Source organism: Physeter macrocephalus, chromosome 7 (genome assembly GCF_002837175.3).
Source record: "Physeter macrocephalus isolate SW-GA chromosome 7, ASM283717v5, whole genome shotgun sequence".
Taxonomy (NCBI): Eukaryota; Metazoa; Chordata; class Mammalia; order Artiodactyla; family Physeteridae; genus Physeter; species Physeter macrocephalus.
In genome coordinates this window covers 144,484,874-144,500,993 of record NC_041220.1, presented here as the reverse complement: position 1 = coordinate 144,500,993, position 16,120 = coordinate 144,484,874, and the positions used below count along the sequence as shown (strand labels likewise).

Genomic DNA, 16,120 nt, shown 5'->3' with positions numbered 1-16,120 from the left:
AGGTGAGGATCTTTAGACTGACCATTTCTTAGTCATCCTTTAGACCTCAAGTCAGTGCTTATACTTCAGACAAACGTCCCAGATTCCTCTCCCCACCTTCCAGAAAGAGCAGAACGAAACAGCACAAAAACTGCGTTAGCCATCTCCCCTATGGTTCCCAAAGCGCTTGGCCCTGTCTCCTATGGTGACACTAATTCACCACGTCATAGAGAAATACTGTGCTTCTCTGTCTTCCTAGTCCCCTCATACAAATTAAACTATCAGCTCCTGGAGAAGAGCTCCTTTTGTTTTTTTAACCGTTGCACCCACAGTGCCTAGCATATAGTGGACACCTGAGAAGTATTTATTGAATGAGTGAAAGTTATCTGCTGAGAATGAGTCATACTTGCAAAGCTTTCACCTTTTTTTCCAGTGATTGATTCTTCCCATCTTCAAGTAGTACTGAATACCTAACACTGGATTTGTCCACCACTTCTGCAGCTTTAAAAGACACAGAAAGGAAGCATGAGGGAATAAAGAAATTAAAATCATATAATTAGCTAAACATTGAAAATAGCCTCTATAATCATTTACTCATTGTTTACTTAATTAAAACAATGTAGTAAAATTTACAACCAAAATGCATACTACCATTGTAATAAACATTTATGCAAAGTATCTTCAGATTAACTGGAGAGAGATCTATGTAATCATGAAGTGTTTATTAAAAAGTATTACTTGGTATTTGCATTTGAAGACTTGATTCTGAAAACCCAAGTTCACCATTTTACAGAAAGCTTGTAAGTATTAAAGGTGAAGAAATTCTTAGACTGAATACTATTGTAATGGAACAATTAGAACTTCAGTAAAATATCATTAATACAAACTTCTCATTTAGATTTTGTTTTAATTTTAATAAGCTTGGGCTGGACAGGAAGTGATGGAACCTGGGTTCAACCCCAGGCAACATGACTCAAGTCTCCACTCGTAACCTCGGGGATGTACGTTCTCTCTACAGCAACGATAACAACGATGAAATGCAAATGGGGGAAATCTTTCACTTACGAGAGAGGAAAGTTATACTCAGGATTAATTTAACAGGAAAAGCACAAGGCACTCAATGATGGAAACTTAAAATCTTATAAAATGGCATAAAGCATGATCTATACAAATGGAAAAACATAGCACTGAGATATGAACAAAATAGTTAATTCTCCTAAATATAAATTTAATGCAGGGACTTGCCTGGTGGTCCAGTGGCTAAGACTCCACGCTCCCAATGCAGGGGGCCTGGGTTCGATCCCTGGTCAGGGAACTAAATCCCACATGCCGCAACTAAGAGTTCGCGTGTCGCAACTAAAGACCCCACATACCACAACTAAAAGATCCTGCACGCAGCAATGAAGACCCCGTGTGCCACAACTAAGACCCGGCACAGCCAAATAAATAAATAATTTTTTTTAATTAATGTAATTCTCATCAGAGACCCTACAGGGTTCTTTTAATTGAAAAAAATAATAATTTCGAAGGACATATGAAATATTAAATGTCTGAAAATGGAGAAGAAAGGTAAGGGTTTTTTTTGGCTGTGCCGTGCAGCATGCAGGATCTTAGTTCCCTGACCAGGGATCGAACCTGTGACCCTGCATTGGGAATGTGGAGTCTTAGCCACTGGACCACCAGGCAGGACCCAGAAAGGTAAGTTTTTTAAAAAAATAAAAGAAGACTTGCTTTGCCAGATTATCAGAACATACTATAAAGGCACTGTAATCAAATCCACAAGGTATTTGAATAGGAATAGACAAAAAGATCTCTAAAACAGAGTAGACAATCCAGAAACTGACCCCAGGACTTACGAGAATTTAATATACAACGAAGATGGTATTTTAATGCAGTAGAGAAGGATAGATTAATGAATAGGGATAGTACAACTAGCACCACTTCTGAAAGAAAATAATACATTGGGAAAACTAATTGGGACAAAAAAGACAAAGGGTTAATATTTTTATTATACAAGTTACACTGACCAAAAAAGAAACAATTCAATGGAAAAATGAGCAAAAGATAGGGAGAGGCAACACACGAAATAACAAATCCAAAAAGCAAACAAACATGATGTAATACTCAAACTCACTAGTAGTCAGGGAAACACAAACTAAATATAATTGGAGATGGAGGAGAAGAGGTAGTCTCACTCACTGCTGGTAAAAATGTGTTAGGATCTTTTTGGAAAGCACAGTGTCAACACTTATTAAAATTAAAAATACACACATCAGGGGCTTCCCTGGTGGCACAGTGGTTGAGAATCCGCCTGCCGATGCAGGGGACACGGGTTCGAGCCCTGGTCTGGGATGATCCCACATGCCGCGGAGCAACTGGGCCCGTGAGCCACAACCACTGAGCCTGTGCGTCTGGAGCCTGTGCTCCGCAACAAGAGAGGCCCGCGCACCGCGATGAAGAGCGGCCCCCTCTCGCCGCAACTAGAGAAAGCCCTCGCACAGAAACGAAGACCCAACACAGCCAAAAATAAATAAATTTATTAAAAAAAAAAATACACACATCACTCTCAGGAGTTGGGAAGAAAAGGACGAACCCAAAGGGAGGAAAGATGGGCCTCTGAGATGCTACCAATGTTCTGTTTCTTGATCTGGGTGAAGGTTATACAGGTGTTCAGTTTGTGAAATTCTGAACTATAATCTTAGGATAGTTGTGCTGTGTGTGTGTGTGTGTGTGTGTGTTGTAACCTCAATAAAAACAAAGAGATATAAATATATAAATCATCTAACCAAACCACCTCACTCCTGGCTATCTGTTTCACAGAAATATGTGCAAGAGTAAATAGGTTTAAAGCAAAACATTTGTGACAGTATTGATTTATGGCAAAGGACTGAAAACAAAGGAGATACCAGTCAAGAGGGCAGTCGATGAATAAATTATGTAACATCCACACCCTGAAGCACGGAGCCATTGAAAAGAATGAGCTGTATTAGTTGACTTGAAGATGCAGAGATCTGTGAAAATATGATCCCATTTTTGAAAACAATGACCAAATCTCCCCATTTATGTACTTGAGTATGTTATACCCATACACTGGCACAGGTCTGGTCCCCGGGAGGCTGACCCTGAGATGAGGGCTTGCATTCAGAAAGGTTTTGGGGCAGCGCTCTCGGGATCAACGTCTGTAGGGGGGTGAAGGAGGGAGGACTGGTCCAAGATGCGGCCGCTACAAAGGCCTGCTCTGGACCGGGCACGGTCCTGTAGAGTTGTCCCCCACGGGGTCAAGGGAGCTGAGCCTTTATTCCCCAGCACCCACCAGTCGTTACCTGGTTGCTCCTGGGAAAAGGGTGCGCCCTTGGGCAAAGAAGCTCTTGGCAGCTGAGGCAACCATCAGGAGGGGCTGCGTGCTGAGCAGCAGCTGGGGTGATGAATGGGGGGCTCGGGGTACCCACCATGTTCACTACAGTCCTGCCTACGGTTCACTACACTGTGCAGCTCAGATATGTTCTGGGAGCAGCTCCTTCGGGACTCTGCTGGGCCTCTTCCTGAGGGAACATAAAAGGAAGGTGAATGGGGTGAACTGCCTGTCCTTGTCCTGCAACTGGTCTCAAAGTTGCCAATGCTATTCACCTCCCTCTACTACCCATTCTGAGGTCCCCTCACCCTGGCTTGGCACCTCTGCTGGTCTAGGTAGCTTTTGCCTGATCGTGACCCAAACCCTCATCCCTGAGGGGTGTAAGTCCCTGGTCACCATGCCCTTCTCAGGCCATGGCCACTGCATTCACCAGCAAATTTGGTCAGAGGACCAAGAGGTGTCCAATCACATCGCTTGAGTGCCACGTAGATGCTTTCCTGCCCCATTACGTAACGGCAGCCCTGACCTCTGGTGAACAGGAGGTCACCCCTAACAGGATGGAGAGTACCTCACTTGCCTGCCAGTCTTGGAGTACAGAACTTCAAACGACTGTGCAGCAGCTATAGCTTGAAATCGAACAGTCCTCTTCCTTTGCCCCTGGTGGGTTTCCCCTGGGGAGTCAAGACTAAACCTGCAGAACCCAGAGGTGTCGGGAGAGAGAAACACAGATTTACTGGGAGGGGCGTCGGGAGTGATGGTAAGCAGGGCCACTCCTACTGCCACCTTTCGGTTCCCAGAGCCCTTAATTATCTATACTGGGGACACTGCATCCTGCAGTGGTCACTGATGTACAGTGTACACTGCAGCCTGGAGGCCACCTGAGCTCAGCCTGCTACCCACCACCCCACCACTCTGTTGGGCTGGCATTTCTGGGTGTGTGGCTGTGACGGAACCTGGGGGTCCCACGACCATGTGCCCACCGCAGCTCCTTTGTTGTAAAGTGGGTCCCTATATCCAGGGCGATGCTATGCAGGATTCTGTGTCAGTGGATCAAATGCTCTGTGAGCCTTGGATTACGGAGCTCACTGAGGCCCTGCGTATGGGAAAGGCCAACCCGTGCCTGGAATACGTGTGGATTCCAGTCAAGACGAATCACGGCACCTTTGGCAGCACAAGGGGTCCAGTATTGCCAACTAGCCCCCAGGTGACTGTTCTCAAAGTTCAGTACTATCGGGGACCCAGAGTTCGGTGTGTCATTGGAAATTCAACAAGAGGCAACGGCGAGATTGGCCCTGGTGAGTGGGAGCGCCATGCTGTTGGGCACACACGTAGCCTCCGCCCCAGCCCCATGGTCACTCCGTTAAAGAGCCCAAGTTGCCCGTACAGGGACAACAGGTGACAGAGGCTGGTGGATGTCACCTGGCCAGGTCATTCTTCCAGTTTTGTTCCTTCCTTCAACACTGCCGCAGGTAGATGCTCCCTGAGTCTGCTATTATTGTAATCTTCAGTTTTCTTTACTTCTTGTCAGCTAGTCCCATTACTAGTTAATAATGCTTTAAACTTTCCCTGTTCCAATGACTATAGGGTTTCTGTTCCCTGACCAGCCCATGTCTCATCCACTCCTTAACAGGCCCTGGTACCTCTTGGCCAGGTTATGTAGTGACTTAATGGCCAAAACAGGAGGTGGCAGTTCCTGAGGGAGGATGTGTTATTTCTCAAGATAGAACCCTCTTGCACTGTCTTCAAGCTGGGGGACTGGTGGGTAGAGAGAAGGGGGCTGGCCTTTAACAGAGAGGAGTAGCTACTTCTGCAGGTCCCAGAGGTACCTGGGATTCAAGACTTGAATGCACCAATCAAGACGTCCCCATCCTGCATCTCAGGGTCAGGTCCCTCTTCCTGGTGAAGGCCCTGACCTTGAGGTAGAACACCCGCCAGGGCTGAGCATCCGACCTCCTCTGGAGCTCTACCAGCCTTACTAGGCTGGGGGTGGGGGGGCAGCCTGTGACTGCAGGTGGTCTCTTCACAGGCTAGCAGGTGAGCCCTCTGGCTATCACATTTACCCTTTAATTGCTAATTAACCACCCTTGGCCTTTGTCTTTTTCCAAGGGACCCAGCCACAGCCACCAATGCCATTCTCTTCCATTGCCCTATTCTTTTCAAATACATAGTACTGCCCAGCAGCTTGCACAGCTGCTTGCACCGGTATGCCAGACCAGCCACCCCTAGTAAAAGCTTTAACTGCACCGCTGCCGTCCGTATTTCACCTACAACTTGTGATGAAGTCATCAGTGCCAGCCCGCCTAAGGGTGACCAAATTCCAAAATGCCATGTCTGCTTTCTCAGACCACTACTGGCACCAACTGCACAGATCAAGTTCCCTGGTGACCAGACTGAGCTTTTCCTGCAAACGTTTACTTGGGGACGCTCTTCGAGAGCAGAAGGACTGAGGGAGTGGAAGCTCAAATGTGATACAGTTGCAACAAAGCCCTCAGCCAATCCCATCCAAGGAGGCAGAGGTCTGGGTGGCACAACATAGCCACACACACACAAGCTATAATTACTATCATGAAAAAAACATAAAAGGCATACGCTAGGTTGTTAACATGGGGAAGCAATAAGGGGAGATGTTTCAACAAAGAAAAAGCCTGAACTAAGAAAACAATGTACATATAAACCCTTTCACTGTGTGTGTGTGTGTGTGTGTGTGTGTGTGTGTGTGTGTGTGAGTGAATACGTAAAAAAAAAAATTTTTTTTAAATAAATTTATTTATTTATTTTTGGCTGCTTTGGGTCTCCATTGCTGCGCGTGGGCTTTCTCTAGTTGCAGTGAGCGGGGGCTACTCTTTGTTGCAGTGCACGGGCTTCTCATTGTGGTGGCTTCTCTTGTTGTGGAGCACAGGCTCCAGGCATGCGGGCTTCAGTAGTTGTGGCACGCGGGCTCAGTAGATGTGGCTCGTGGGCTCTAGAGCACAGGCTCAGTAGTTGCAGCACACGGGTTTAGTTGCTCCGCGGCATGTGGGATCTTCCCGGACCAGGGCTTGAACCCATGTCCCCTGCATTGGCAGGTGGATTCTTAACCAGTGCACCACCAGAGAAGTCCCCCGCCCCCAATTTTTTTTTAATGTGGGATTATGGACTTTGTTTTTGGTATTTCTGTTTAAAAAAAAAAAACTTTTTCTGAAGTAGTACAAACAAAAAAAGACCCCCCAAAATGTTGAGGAAAATACAACATAAATAATGAAATAGTAAAGTCCTTCATATATGTTTTATATGTCTGTAGAAAGCTCTTACAAATCGGTAAGAGCTGAATTCACAGATCAACCCACCTGTGGCAGCATCAAAGATGAGACCACCTTTGCCTGCCTTCAGAAAGCTCAAAACATACCAAGAGTTAAAGCATTATGCAAATAACCCAAAACTACATGACGGGAAATTCTCTAAACTGAGTTGCAAATGAATCAAACGCAGTTTACTTCCAATAAGGCATTCTGGTAATGAAGTATCATTTGAGCAGAAATTTGTAAAATGTTATAATTTCACCACTCAGAGTCGTGTACGAAGGAGAGAAAGAAAAGGTAAGCAGAGGATGAAGCCAGGAAACGACGCGTGTTTGGAAGTTAGAGTCAAATCTGAACAGGAACTAATCCCTTGTCGGTCGCATCATTTGCAAACATTCTCTCCCATTCTGTGGGTTGCCTTTTTGTTTTGTTTGTGGCTTCCTTTGCTGTGCAAAAGCTCCTGAGTTTAATTAGGTCCCATTTGTTTATTTTTGTTTTTATTTCCATTACTCTGGGAGAAGGATCAGAAAAGATATTGCCGTAGTTTATGTCAAAGAGTGCCCTGCCTATGTTTTCCTCTAAGTTTTATAGTATCTAGTCTTACATTTAGGTCTTTAATCCACTTTATTTTTGTGTATGGTGTTAAAGAATACTCTAGTTTCATCCTTTTACATGTAGCTGTCCAGTTTTCCCAGCACCATCTATTGAAGAGACTATCTTTCCTCCATTGTATAGTCTTGCCTCCTTTGTCATAGATTAATTGACCACAGGCGCATGGGTTTACTTCTAGGCCTTCTATCCTGTTCCTTTGATCTATATTTCTGTTTTTGTGCCACTATCATACTGTTTTGATGACTGTAGCTCTGTAGCATAGTCTGAAGTCAGGGAGCCGGATTCCTCCAGCTGAGTTTTTCTTTCTCAAGATTGCTTTGGCTATTCAGGGTCTTTTGTGTCTCCATACAAATTTTAAGATTTTTTTATCTAGTTCTGTGAAAAATGCCATTGGTAATTTGACAGGGATTGCATCGAGTCTGCAGATTGCCTTGGGTACCAGTGGGGAAGGGTGGTGGGGGGAGAGACAGATTCGGAGTTTGGGATTGACATGTACACACTGCTGTATTTAAAATAGATAACCAAAAAGGACCTGCTGTAAAATTAATTAATTAAAAAAAATCTGAATGGGGCATAAAGAGAAGGAAAGTGATGGGACATTAAGACTTAAAGGGCAGGCAAGGGCCAGGCTGCACTGTAAGAAAACAAGGGGATGTTTCTACAGATAAATTCTGCAGAGAGCAAGGACAAGAGCTGAGCTAATCCCAGTGACTGTTCAAAGGCAGGAGCAAAGTGGCAATAAATTGACGGCAAACAGCAATTAGGAAACTTCTGCAAATTCTCAAGTGAGAAGGAATGAAGGCTTGAATTAGAGCGGTGGGAATTGGAATCCAACACCTGGCAGAGTTTGCTAAGTGACTGGACATACGGATTTTATGTTTATTTGATAGAAATAAAAATGTTTATCCACATTATTCTTGACCAGAATGAATATAATCAAAATAAATCTATTTTGTCATTTAGCTTTATGTTATCTGTCCGTGAAATTACAAAGATTTCCACTAGATGGTGGGAATAAAGACACACTTCACATTAATGAACTGGATTTTGACAGATATTTACCCTGAGGAGCCTTACACCTGTATTAATTTATAATATCTGGGCTTCCCTGGTGGCGCAGTGGTTAAGAATCCGCCTGCCAACGCAGGGGACACGAGTTCGAGCCCTGGTCTGGGAAGATCCCACATGCCGTGGAGCAACTAAGCCCGTGTGCCACAACTACTGAGCCTGCGCTCTAGAACCCACGGGCCACAACTACTGAGCCCACATGCCACAACTACTGAAGCCCGTGTGCCTAGAGCCCATGCTCCACAACAAGAGAAGCCCCTGCTCGCCACAACTAGAGAAAGTCCACGTGCGGCAATGAAGACCCAACGCAGCCAAAAATTAAATAAATAAATAAATAAAATAAATGGCCCTTTAAAAAAATATATGTAATGTCTATAGAACTATTCTTATTTTACTAGAAAAAAAACATATTCACCCCTAAGCTCTATTAAGTTAAAAACAATTCTGGATAAATGTGTACCAGAAAACGTTATTTGATTTCTATAGGTACTTAGGCAAAATACAGAGATGTAGTCTAATAAACATGTGCTTAATCAAATGCACAATGTTATACATAGCACCAGGCCAGCTGACAACCTTGAAATCACCCTGAAAAATCTTCCTTCCCCAGTATTTCCCAAAGACTTTCAGTGGCATTACTAAACACTAAAATGACAATGTAAATTCAAGTCTGATGAACCCAATTCTGAATCTAGTTTAAAGGTGTAAGAGTTAAGGTAAAACCCTAAGCCACAGTCACAAAAGACCCACCCACACAGTGGTTTAAACCACAAAAGTTTATTTCTCTCTCTTGTTCTGAGGCGAGTGGTCTCAGCTGGTGGAGCAGCTGTTTCATGAAGTCACTCTGGACCCGGGGTCCCTCCAGCACGTTGGTCCACAGTCCTCTAGGACACTGTTATCATTTGCAGGTTGGAAAGGAGTCGTTTTGGGTTCCAACTGGATGGAAGGAAAGAGGCCAGCTGGGAAGCAAGTCAGGTGTCTTCGGGACTGCCCTGGCAACAGCACACCCTGCTGACAGGAACCTGCCACTTGGCCACACCTGGCTGCAAGGACACTGAGCCATGTCATCTGCTGGCATGCCTCCGAGGAGGATGGATGGACTCTGGTGTGGCGGACAAGTAATCTCTGCCAAAAAGGTCTTTGGAGCAATGTAAAACGCCCTCATATGATTAGGAAGTGGAAAGTGGCTGCCATAAAAGTCAGCATAATGGTTACCTTTGAGCAGGAAGAGTTTTGAGAAGGATATTTTGAGATATTGGCAATGTATGTGGTAGTTACATGATATCCTCTTTATATTAACTCATTAAGTTGTATTTTAAGTTTTTGCATCTTTTTTTCACAGCAAAGGATTTTTAAAAATAAAGACCAACCTTGCTGCAAGAAGATACACACTGTCCAGTTCTTACTGGGTGTGTATACCTCTGTCAGTCTAGCAGATCAGAAAATTAGATCCCAAAGTGACGTATAACATTGTTTGGTTTTACTTAATACATGTTTGTAAAAGAAAATATTTGTACTTTATTTCCATTGATTTCTAAGTTCAATTTCGCTATTTATCTGGTATGAAATGGGCTTTCAGAAATGAAATGCTGATTTACGATTTTATTTATAAGAGAGAAGGATTTGACATAACAGCTCAGCATGTGACAAGAGTCCAGGAATCAATTCAGGTTCAGCATCATTCATTCACCACAACCCACCAGCAATCCAACTTTAACTCAGATTTGTATGAAATAAGAATAAAACTGGTGGGACTGTGTGGCAGACAGACTCTAAGGTCCCACAAGCCCTGCCTTCTAGTATTCATGCCCTTGTGTAACCCCTTGAGTGTGGGTGGGACTTACTTCTAACCAAAAGAATATACAGCAACGGTGACAGAATGTGATTACCTTACATAGGAGTGTAATGTCAGTCTTGCCAGGGACACTCTCTTGCCGGCTTTGAAAAAGCAAGCTGCAATAATGTAAAGCTGCCCACGGAGAGAATCACATGGAAACGAACTGAGGGTGGCTTCTAGCCAACCATCACCAAGAACCAAGACCCTCAGTCCAAGAGCCTACAAGGCGGCTGAATTCTGCCCACAACCATGTGAGCTTACAAGCAAATACGTCCCATTTCGAGCCTCAGATGAGCCCCCAGCCCTGACTGGCACCTGCACTTCAGCCCTGCAGAGGACCCAGCTAAGCTGTGCCCAGGCTCCTGACCCACAGCAACTATGAGGTAACAAATATGTGTTGTTTTAACTCACTTAAGTTCATAGTAAGAGTGTGACACAGGAACAGATATAATCTTTGTGAAAATTCCACTCTTTTTTTCAAGTCCAAGAACACTTGACAGAAAATACCTTATCTTCTCAATAAATTTATGAAAACTAGGATTTTAACAGGGTATTTTAAGAGCATGACAAGACAAGGGCTGACTACCATAAATTTTTCTCAACAGAGACTCACATTACTGCTTCCAGAGGCATTTTATTATTTTATCAGTTTTTGAAGGTAAGTATATTTTGAACTCTGTCAAGTGCACACTGCTCTTTTATTTTGGAAAGCAAGTATACAGAATAAAGGAGAAGGCTCTTTGATTTTTTAAAATTTATTTATTTATTTATTTATTTATTTTTGGCTGTGTTGGGTCTTCGTTGCTGACTTCCATAACAAGGGCAACAGATGCCTGAATATGAATAGACTGAAATGTTAAGCGTTACTGTATCTTAATCGACAAACTGCATTTATAACAGCTTTTGCACTATTTGTTAATACTTCTCAATTATTTCATCTCAATATAATTAATTATATCTCACTCACTTACAACCTACTCTGTAGAAGAGAAAAACAAATGATTGGTCCAGACTTACAATTCAAAATAAATCTGCTTTGCTAGTAAAAACAAACAAACACACCTGGCCTCCTCTAATTGGGACTCCGAGCCCGGGCTATTTCTGGCCCTGGCGCGGCTCCAAGAAGGCACCCGCATTTGCTACCGGCGGCGGCGGCGGCGGCGGCGGCGGGGCCAGGCCGGTCCTCAGCGACCAGCCCCGTCGCTCCCGGCAGCCCGGAGAAATACCCCGCGGGGGCCTGGGCGGCGAGCACGCGGCGGCGGCGGTCTCTGAGCGCCTCTGCTCTCTCTCCCGGTTTCAGATCCGCATTTGCTACCAGCGGCGGCGGCGGCGGCGGAGCCAGGCCGGTCCTCAGCGCCCAGCACCGTCGCTCCCGGCAGCCCGGAGCGCGCACCGCAGGCCGGCGGCCGAGCTCGCGCATCGCAGCCGTCGCTCCTCCTCCACCTGCTCTGCCGACAAGGGAAGATGAGCGAGTCGAGCTCGAAGTCCAGCCAGCCCTTGACCTCCAAGCAGGAAAAGGACGGCACTGAGAAGCGAGGGCGGGGCAGGCCGCGCAAGCAGCCTCCGAAGGAGCCCAGCGAAGTGCCAACACCGAAGAGACCTCGGGCCGACCGAAGGGGAGCAAAAACAAGGGCGCTCCCAAGACCCGGAAAACCACCACAAACAACTCCACGGAGGAAACCAAGGAGCAGACCCAGAAACCCGGAGAAGGAGGAAGAGGAGGGCATCTCGCAGGAGACCTCAGAGGAGGGGCAGTGGCCGTGCGTGCCGCCCGCTCCCTCACCGAGGAGCACTTTCCTTCTGGGACTGGACAGCTCCGCTCCGCCCCCACCCCTTCCCCAGGCTCTCGTGTCACCGCCACCCACCTGCGCCCTCACCACCGCAGGACACAGCCCACCAGCCGCCGCCGCAGGGCCCCCGGGCCCGAGTCGGGAACAGTTTCCTTTGATTTCAGGTCCCAGCGACCCCTGACCCACACGCCTGACTTCCCACTTAGCTGCTCCCGCGCTGCTGCATCCCCACTCCCTCAGCGTGGGGACCTTGCTGGCTGGGCTCTTGGTTTCGGGGTCCCTTCTAATCCCCGACTCTTCCCTCTGGCTTCCTATTAAGGGGCCTGGGAGGGCTCCCCTGGCCTTAAAAAGGGGCCCAAGCCCCATCTCATTCTGCCATGCCCCACTCCCACTGTACTAGCGGCAGCAGGTGTGGCCCCTCGAGAGGGGTGATTGGCCCGATGCCCCCAACCAAGCTGTGTCTCACCAGGGGTGGCTCACACCCCCTTTGCTTCCTTCCCACCTTGCCTAGTCCCTGCAGTAGTTGGGCCGCCCCCTTGGGGGCACAGGAAGGCAGGCAGGACGGCTTTAAGCCCCCTCCCCGCTCTAAGCAGGCTCCAACCTACCTTGCCCTCACCCTGGAATCCAGTGCAGTGGTGAAAATGCAGAGTCACCTTTATCCAGGTGAGGCCCAGGAGGCCTGGGCTCCCGGTGGCAGCCACTTAAGGCGGGCTAGAGCCACTCCCTGTCCCTGTCTGCTTCCACTCTAGACCTCGGTTTCCCCTTCCTTCCCTCGCTCAGGGAACTAATAACAAGGAGCTAGCCTTGCCCACCCCCACCCTTTTGCTCCTCCCCACCCCCCAAGGTTCTGGTTCCATCTTTCCTCGGTTCACAAACTACCTCTGGACAGTTGTGCTATTTTTTTGTTCACTGTTTCGTTCTTAGACATCCGTCACTGCTGCTGCTACCAGCGCCAAATGTTCATCCTCATTGCCTCCTGTTCTGCCCATATCCCCCTCCTCCAAGATGCTGTTGGGGGAAGGGGCCTGGGGCAAAGCAGGCTGGGTTACCAACTACCCCAGTCCCAGGGAAGGTGGGGCCCTGCCCCTAGGATGCTGCAGCAGAGTAAGGAGGGGGGGCCTGTGTTGACCATCGGGTGTAGGGGACACCTTCTCCCCCCGTTCTGTCAGGGAGGAGGTAGCCATTATTTGTCCCAGCCTGGGGCTGCCCCCTCTGGTTTCCTATTTGCAGTTACGTGAATAAAAAAATATCCTTTAAAAAAAAAACAGGGGTGGGATAGGGAGGGTGGGAGGGAGGGAGACGCAAGAGGGAAGAGATATGGGAACATATGTATATGTATAACTGATTCACTTTGTTGTAAAGGAGAAACTAACACACTATTGTAAAACAGTTATACGCCAATAAAGATGTTAAAAAAACAAAACAAAACAAAACACACACACACCTGGTATTCCAACCATTTCAGTCACACTTGTGAGCATATGTCACTGCTTTTACTATTATATCATATGTCATAAACATATGTACACAGATCCACTGATCTGTCACGTAACAGTTTATACATTTCTACAGCAGTATAATACACATACTGTCAAGAACACTTCTCTTGTCCACCACAAATAAGCAAATACAGGTTCAATGACCTGAGAGCTAAGGGTTTAGAAACGGGCACTATGAAAGAGCCCATCTCTTTTGAAGTTACTTAAACAGCTGATCCAGATTCTAAGGGAATGTTTGGCAGAAATGCCTGAAACAACGAAGAGAGTGTCACATTTTCAAAGCAGTAAGGGCTAAGAGAATATAAAATGTAGTGAGCAGAAGCTCAGTCATCACTGAATGAGAGTAAAACAAGGGGAAGCTGGACTGTTTGTAGGCAGGAACTTCCCTACACAATAATAAGTTCTATAGAAAAACTCTGCTACATTTCATTTTGTGAAAATTAATAAGGAGAAGGCTCACTAAAATGGAGTTGGGAGGCCAGAAGGGGGAGCTCTCATGCAGTACCACTCAAAGTCAGCAGGAGGAAGAATCAACAGGAAAGAATCATCAATTACAGGTCCCCACAGGAAAAGATGTACAGGGCATCTCCTACAAGAAATCCACTTCCCCAGCAACTCAGCCAGAAACCATCAGCACTTTGAACTCTCACTTTTCTCCAATGGACTTTGATTCAAAACAACCCCTGCCAACATCCACCTTTTTCTCTATAAAGTGTTCCTCTCCTTTGTTAGACTTGCCTTTTGGCCTTTGTATAGCATGCTTGTCCCAAATTGCAATTCTCTGCTATTCTCGAGTAAACCCATTTTTGCTGGTAAAATAACTCTTTCATTTTTTCTTTTTTTTGCGGTACGCGGGCCTCTCACTGTTGTGGCCTCTCCCGTCGTGGAGCACAGGCTCAGCAGCCATGGCTCACGGGCCCAGCCGCTCCGCGGCATGCGGGATCCTCCCGGACCGGGGCACGAACCCGTGTCCCCTGCATCGGCAGGCAGACTCTCAACCACTGCGCCACCAGGGAAGCCTAACTCTTTCATTTTTAAGGTCAATGATTTTCAAAACTTAGTCTTAAGAATAATTAAGACTCACGGTAACAAAAACTATGAAGGTTCATAAAAATTACTCACTCTTTTCACTCTCTCTCCAATTCTTAGACTCCACTAAATCACCTGAATGCATAGCAGACATAATCTTCTGAGCAACACTGGAGAGTGGTATCTTACAGAGGTCAAAGCCTACAAATGCCTCGTCATTTTCCATTTTCACAAAATCCTAAACATAAGATAAACATAATACCCATATATTAATTTTGAGACTTCAAAATAAGAAACAAGTCATGTAAAAATTTTTATGTAGAGACATTCATAAAAATTACTATATTCACCACTGCAGGAAATAGATATTAATTGTCCCCATAACACAGATAAGACAGTAAGAAGAAAGTGAAACATTTAGAGGCTCAACTGGGTATTATGGTAAATAGACAACAAAGTAAAGAATGCATCTCCAATCTTGAAGCAAGCAATCTACTCAAATATTTCCTACTTCCTGAGGTTTGAAACAAATGGCTATTATAATCTTCAAACATACAGATCTAGTAACATAAAAATTATTTTTAACTGACTTGGGTTATTATGACTGACACATAACCTAACATCCTTTCACTTGCACTGCTGGGCTGTACTGGCCCACTGGGCTGAGCAGGTGAAGGTCTAGAAGGGACAGTGCAAATCATCGAGTAGCTGGTAATACATCTAATGTATCTGGCACTAATCTAAACAGAATTTGCTGTTTCATGAACCAGAAAACCAGGGGACATTTTCCCACATTACTGGAGAGGAAAAAATTTCAGGTAAATTCTCAATTCCAAGGTAGGGCAGAGGGAAATCAGGAACAAACAAAGGTCACCTGTGAGGAGTTCATAACAAAATCTTAGGCAAAACTTGTTGCTACAAATTTTTCAAGCATATTAAGATCTACTTAACAAATACAAAATTTGAAAAATGTACAAATACAATAATTAGCAAAACATATTTGTCCAAAATTGTCAAGGCCCATATGCCACTTAAGCATACCCATTTTCTGATGGTTATAGCTAAAAAACTCCATAAAGATCACCTAAAATGTGAAGTTTTTAGACAGGCATTCCACATTACAAGCAGGTAATACATTTCTGGAGCAGTAATATTTCTTGAAAGTAGTGTCTAAATCTTCTCTTTTCTCCATAAAGCGTACTTAGTATGTAACAGAGGTCACATATAAACCAGGCACTCCAGAATCATTTGATGTAATAACTGAATAATAAGCTACTTCAAATTACTTTACCTCAACTCTTGAAATAATTTCTAATTGTCCAAATACTACATTTGTATCCCAACCAATAGAATCCAACACTTAGGTATTTTCACTCCTAAGAAACTGATTAAAATAGTGTTATACATCATCTGAGCAACCACTTCTATGGAACTTTGAAATTTCATTTTGAAAGACATTCATTATATGTAAGACAGACTGAAGTCAAAGCACTGCTGAGATCTGTCCTGCAAGTATGTTGAATCCCTAGGACCCAACCGCTAAAATGAGCAATGGCCAATGGAGACTTGACATTCTTTGTGGTACAAGCAGGAACATTAAAATAGTCTCGAAGTCTACAGCAGGGAATTATGGGTGAATACAGTTTGAGTGGCAGAATTTCACTTCATAGACAAAT

General features: G+C 45.2%; 1 protein-coding gene and 1 pseudogene across 1 annotated transcript in view; one reads left to right on the top strand and one right to left on the bottom strand.

Moving 5' to 3' along the window:
- POLN (DNA polymerase nu) overlaps window positions 1–14,681 on the bottom strand; it is a 166,652-nt gene extending 151,971 nt beyond the window's left edge. The window contains exons 1-2 of the mRNA XM_007114155.3: window positions 14,538–14,681; window positions 401–480 (exon numbers count right to left, since the gene is read on the bottom strand). Of these exons, the coding sequence (XP_007114217.1) occupies window positions 401–480; window positions 14,538–14,670 (213 nt within the window). The 5' untranslated portion in view covers window positions 14,671–14,681. The remainder of the gene's footprint in view (window positions 1–400; window positions 481–14,537) is intronic.
- On the top strand, window positions 11,404–12,097 carry LOC102979426 (high mobility group protein HMG-I/HMG-Y-like; annotated as a pseudogene).
- Window positions 14,682–16,120: the final 1,439 nt, after the last annotated feature.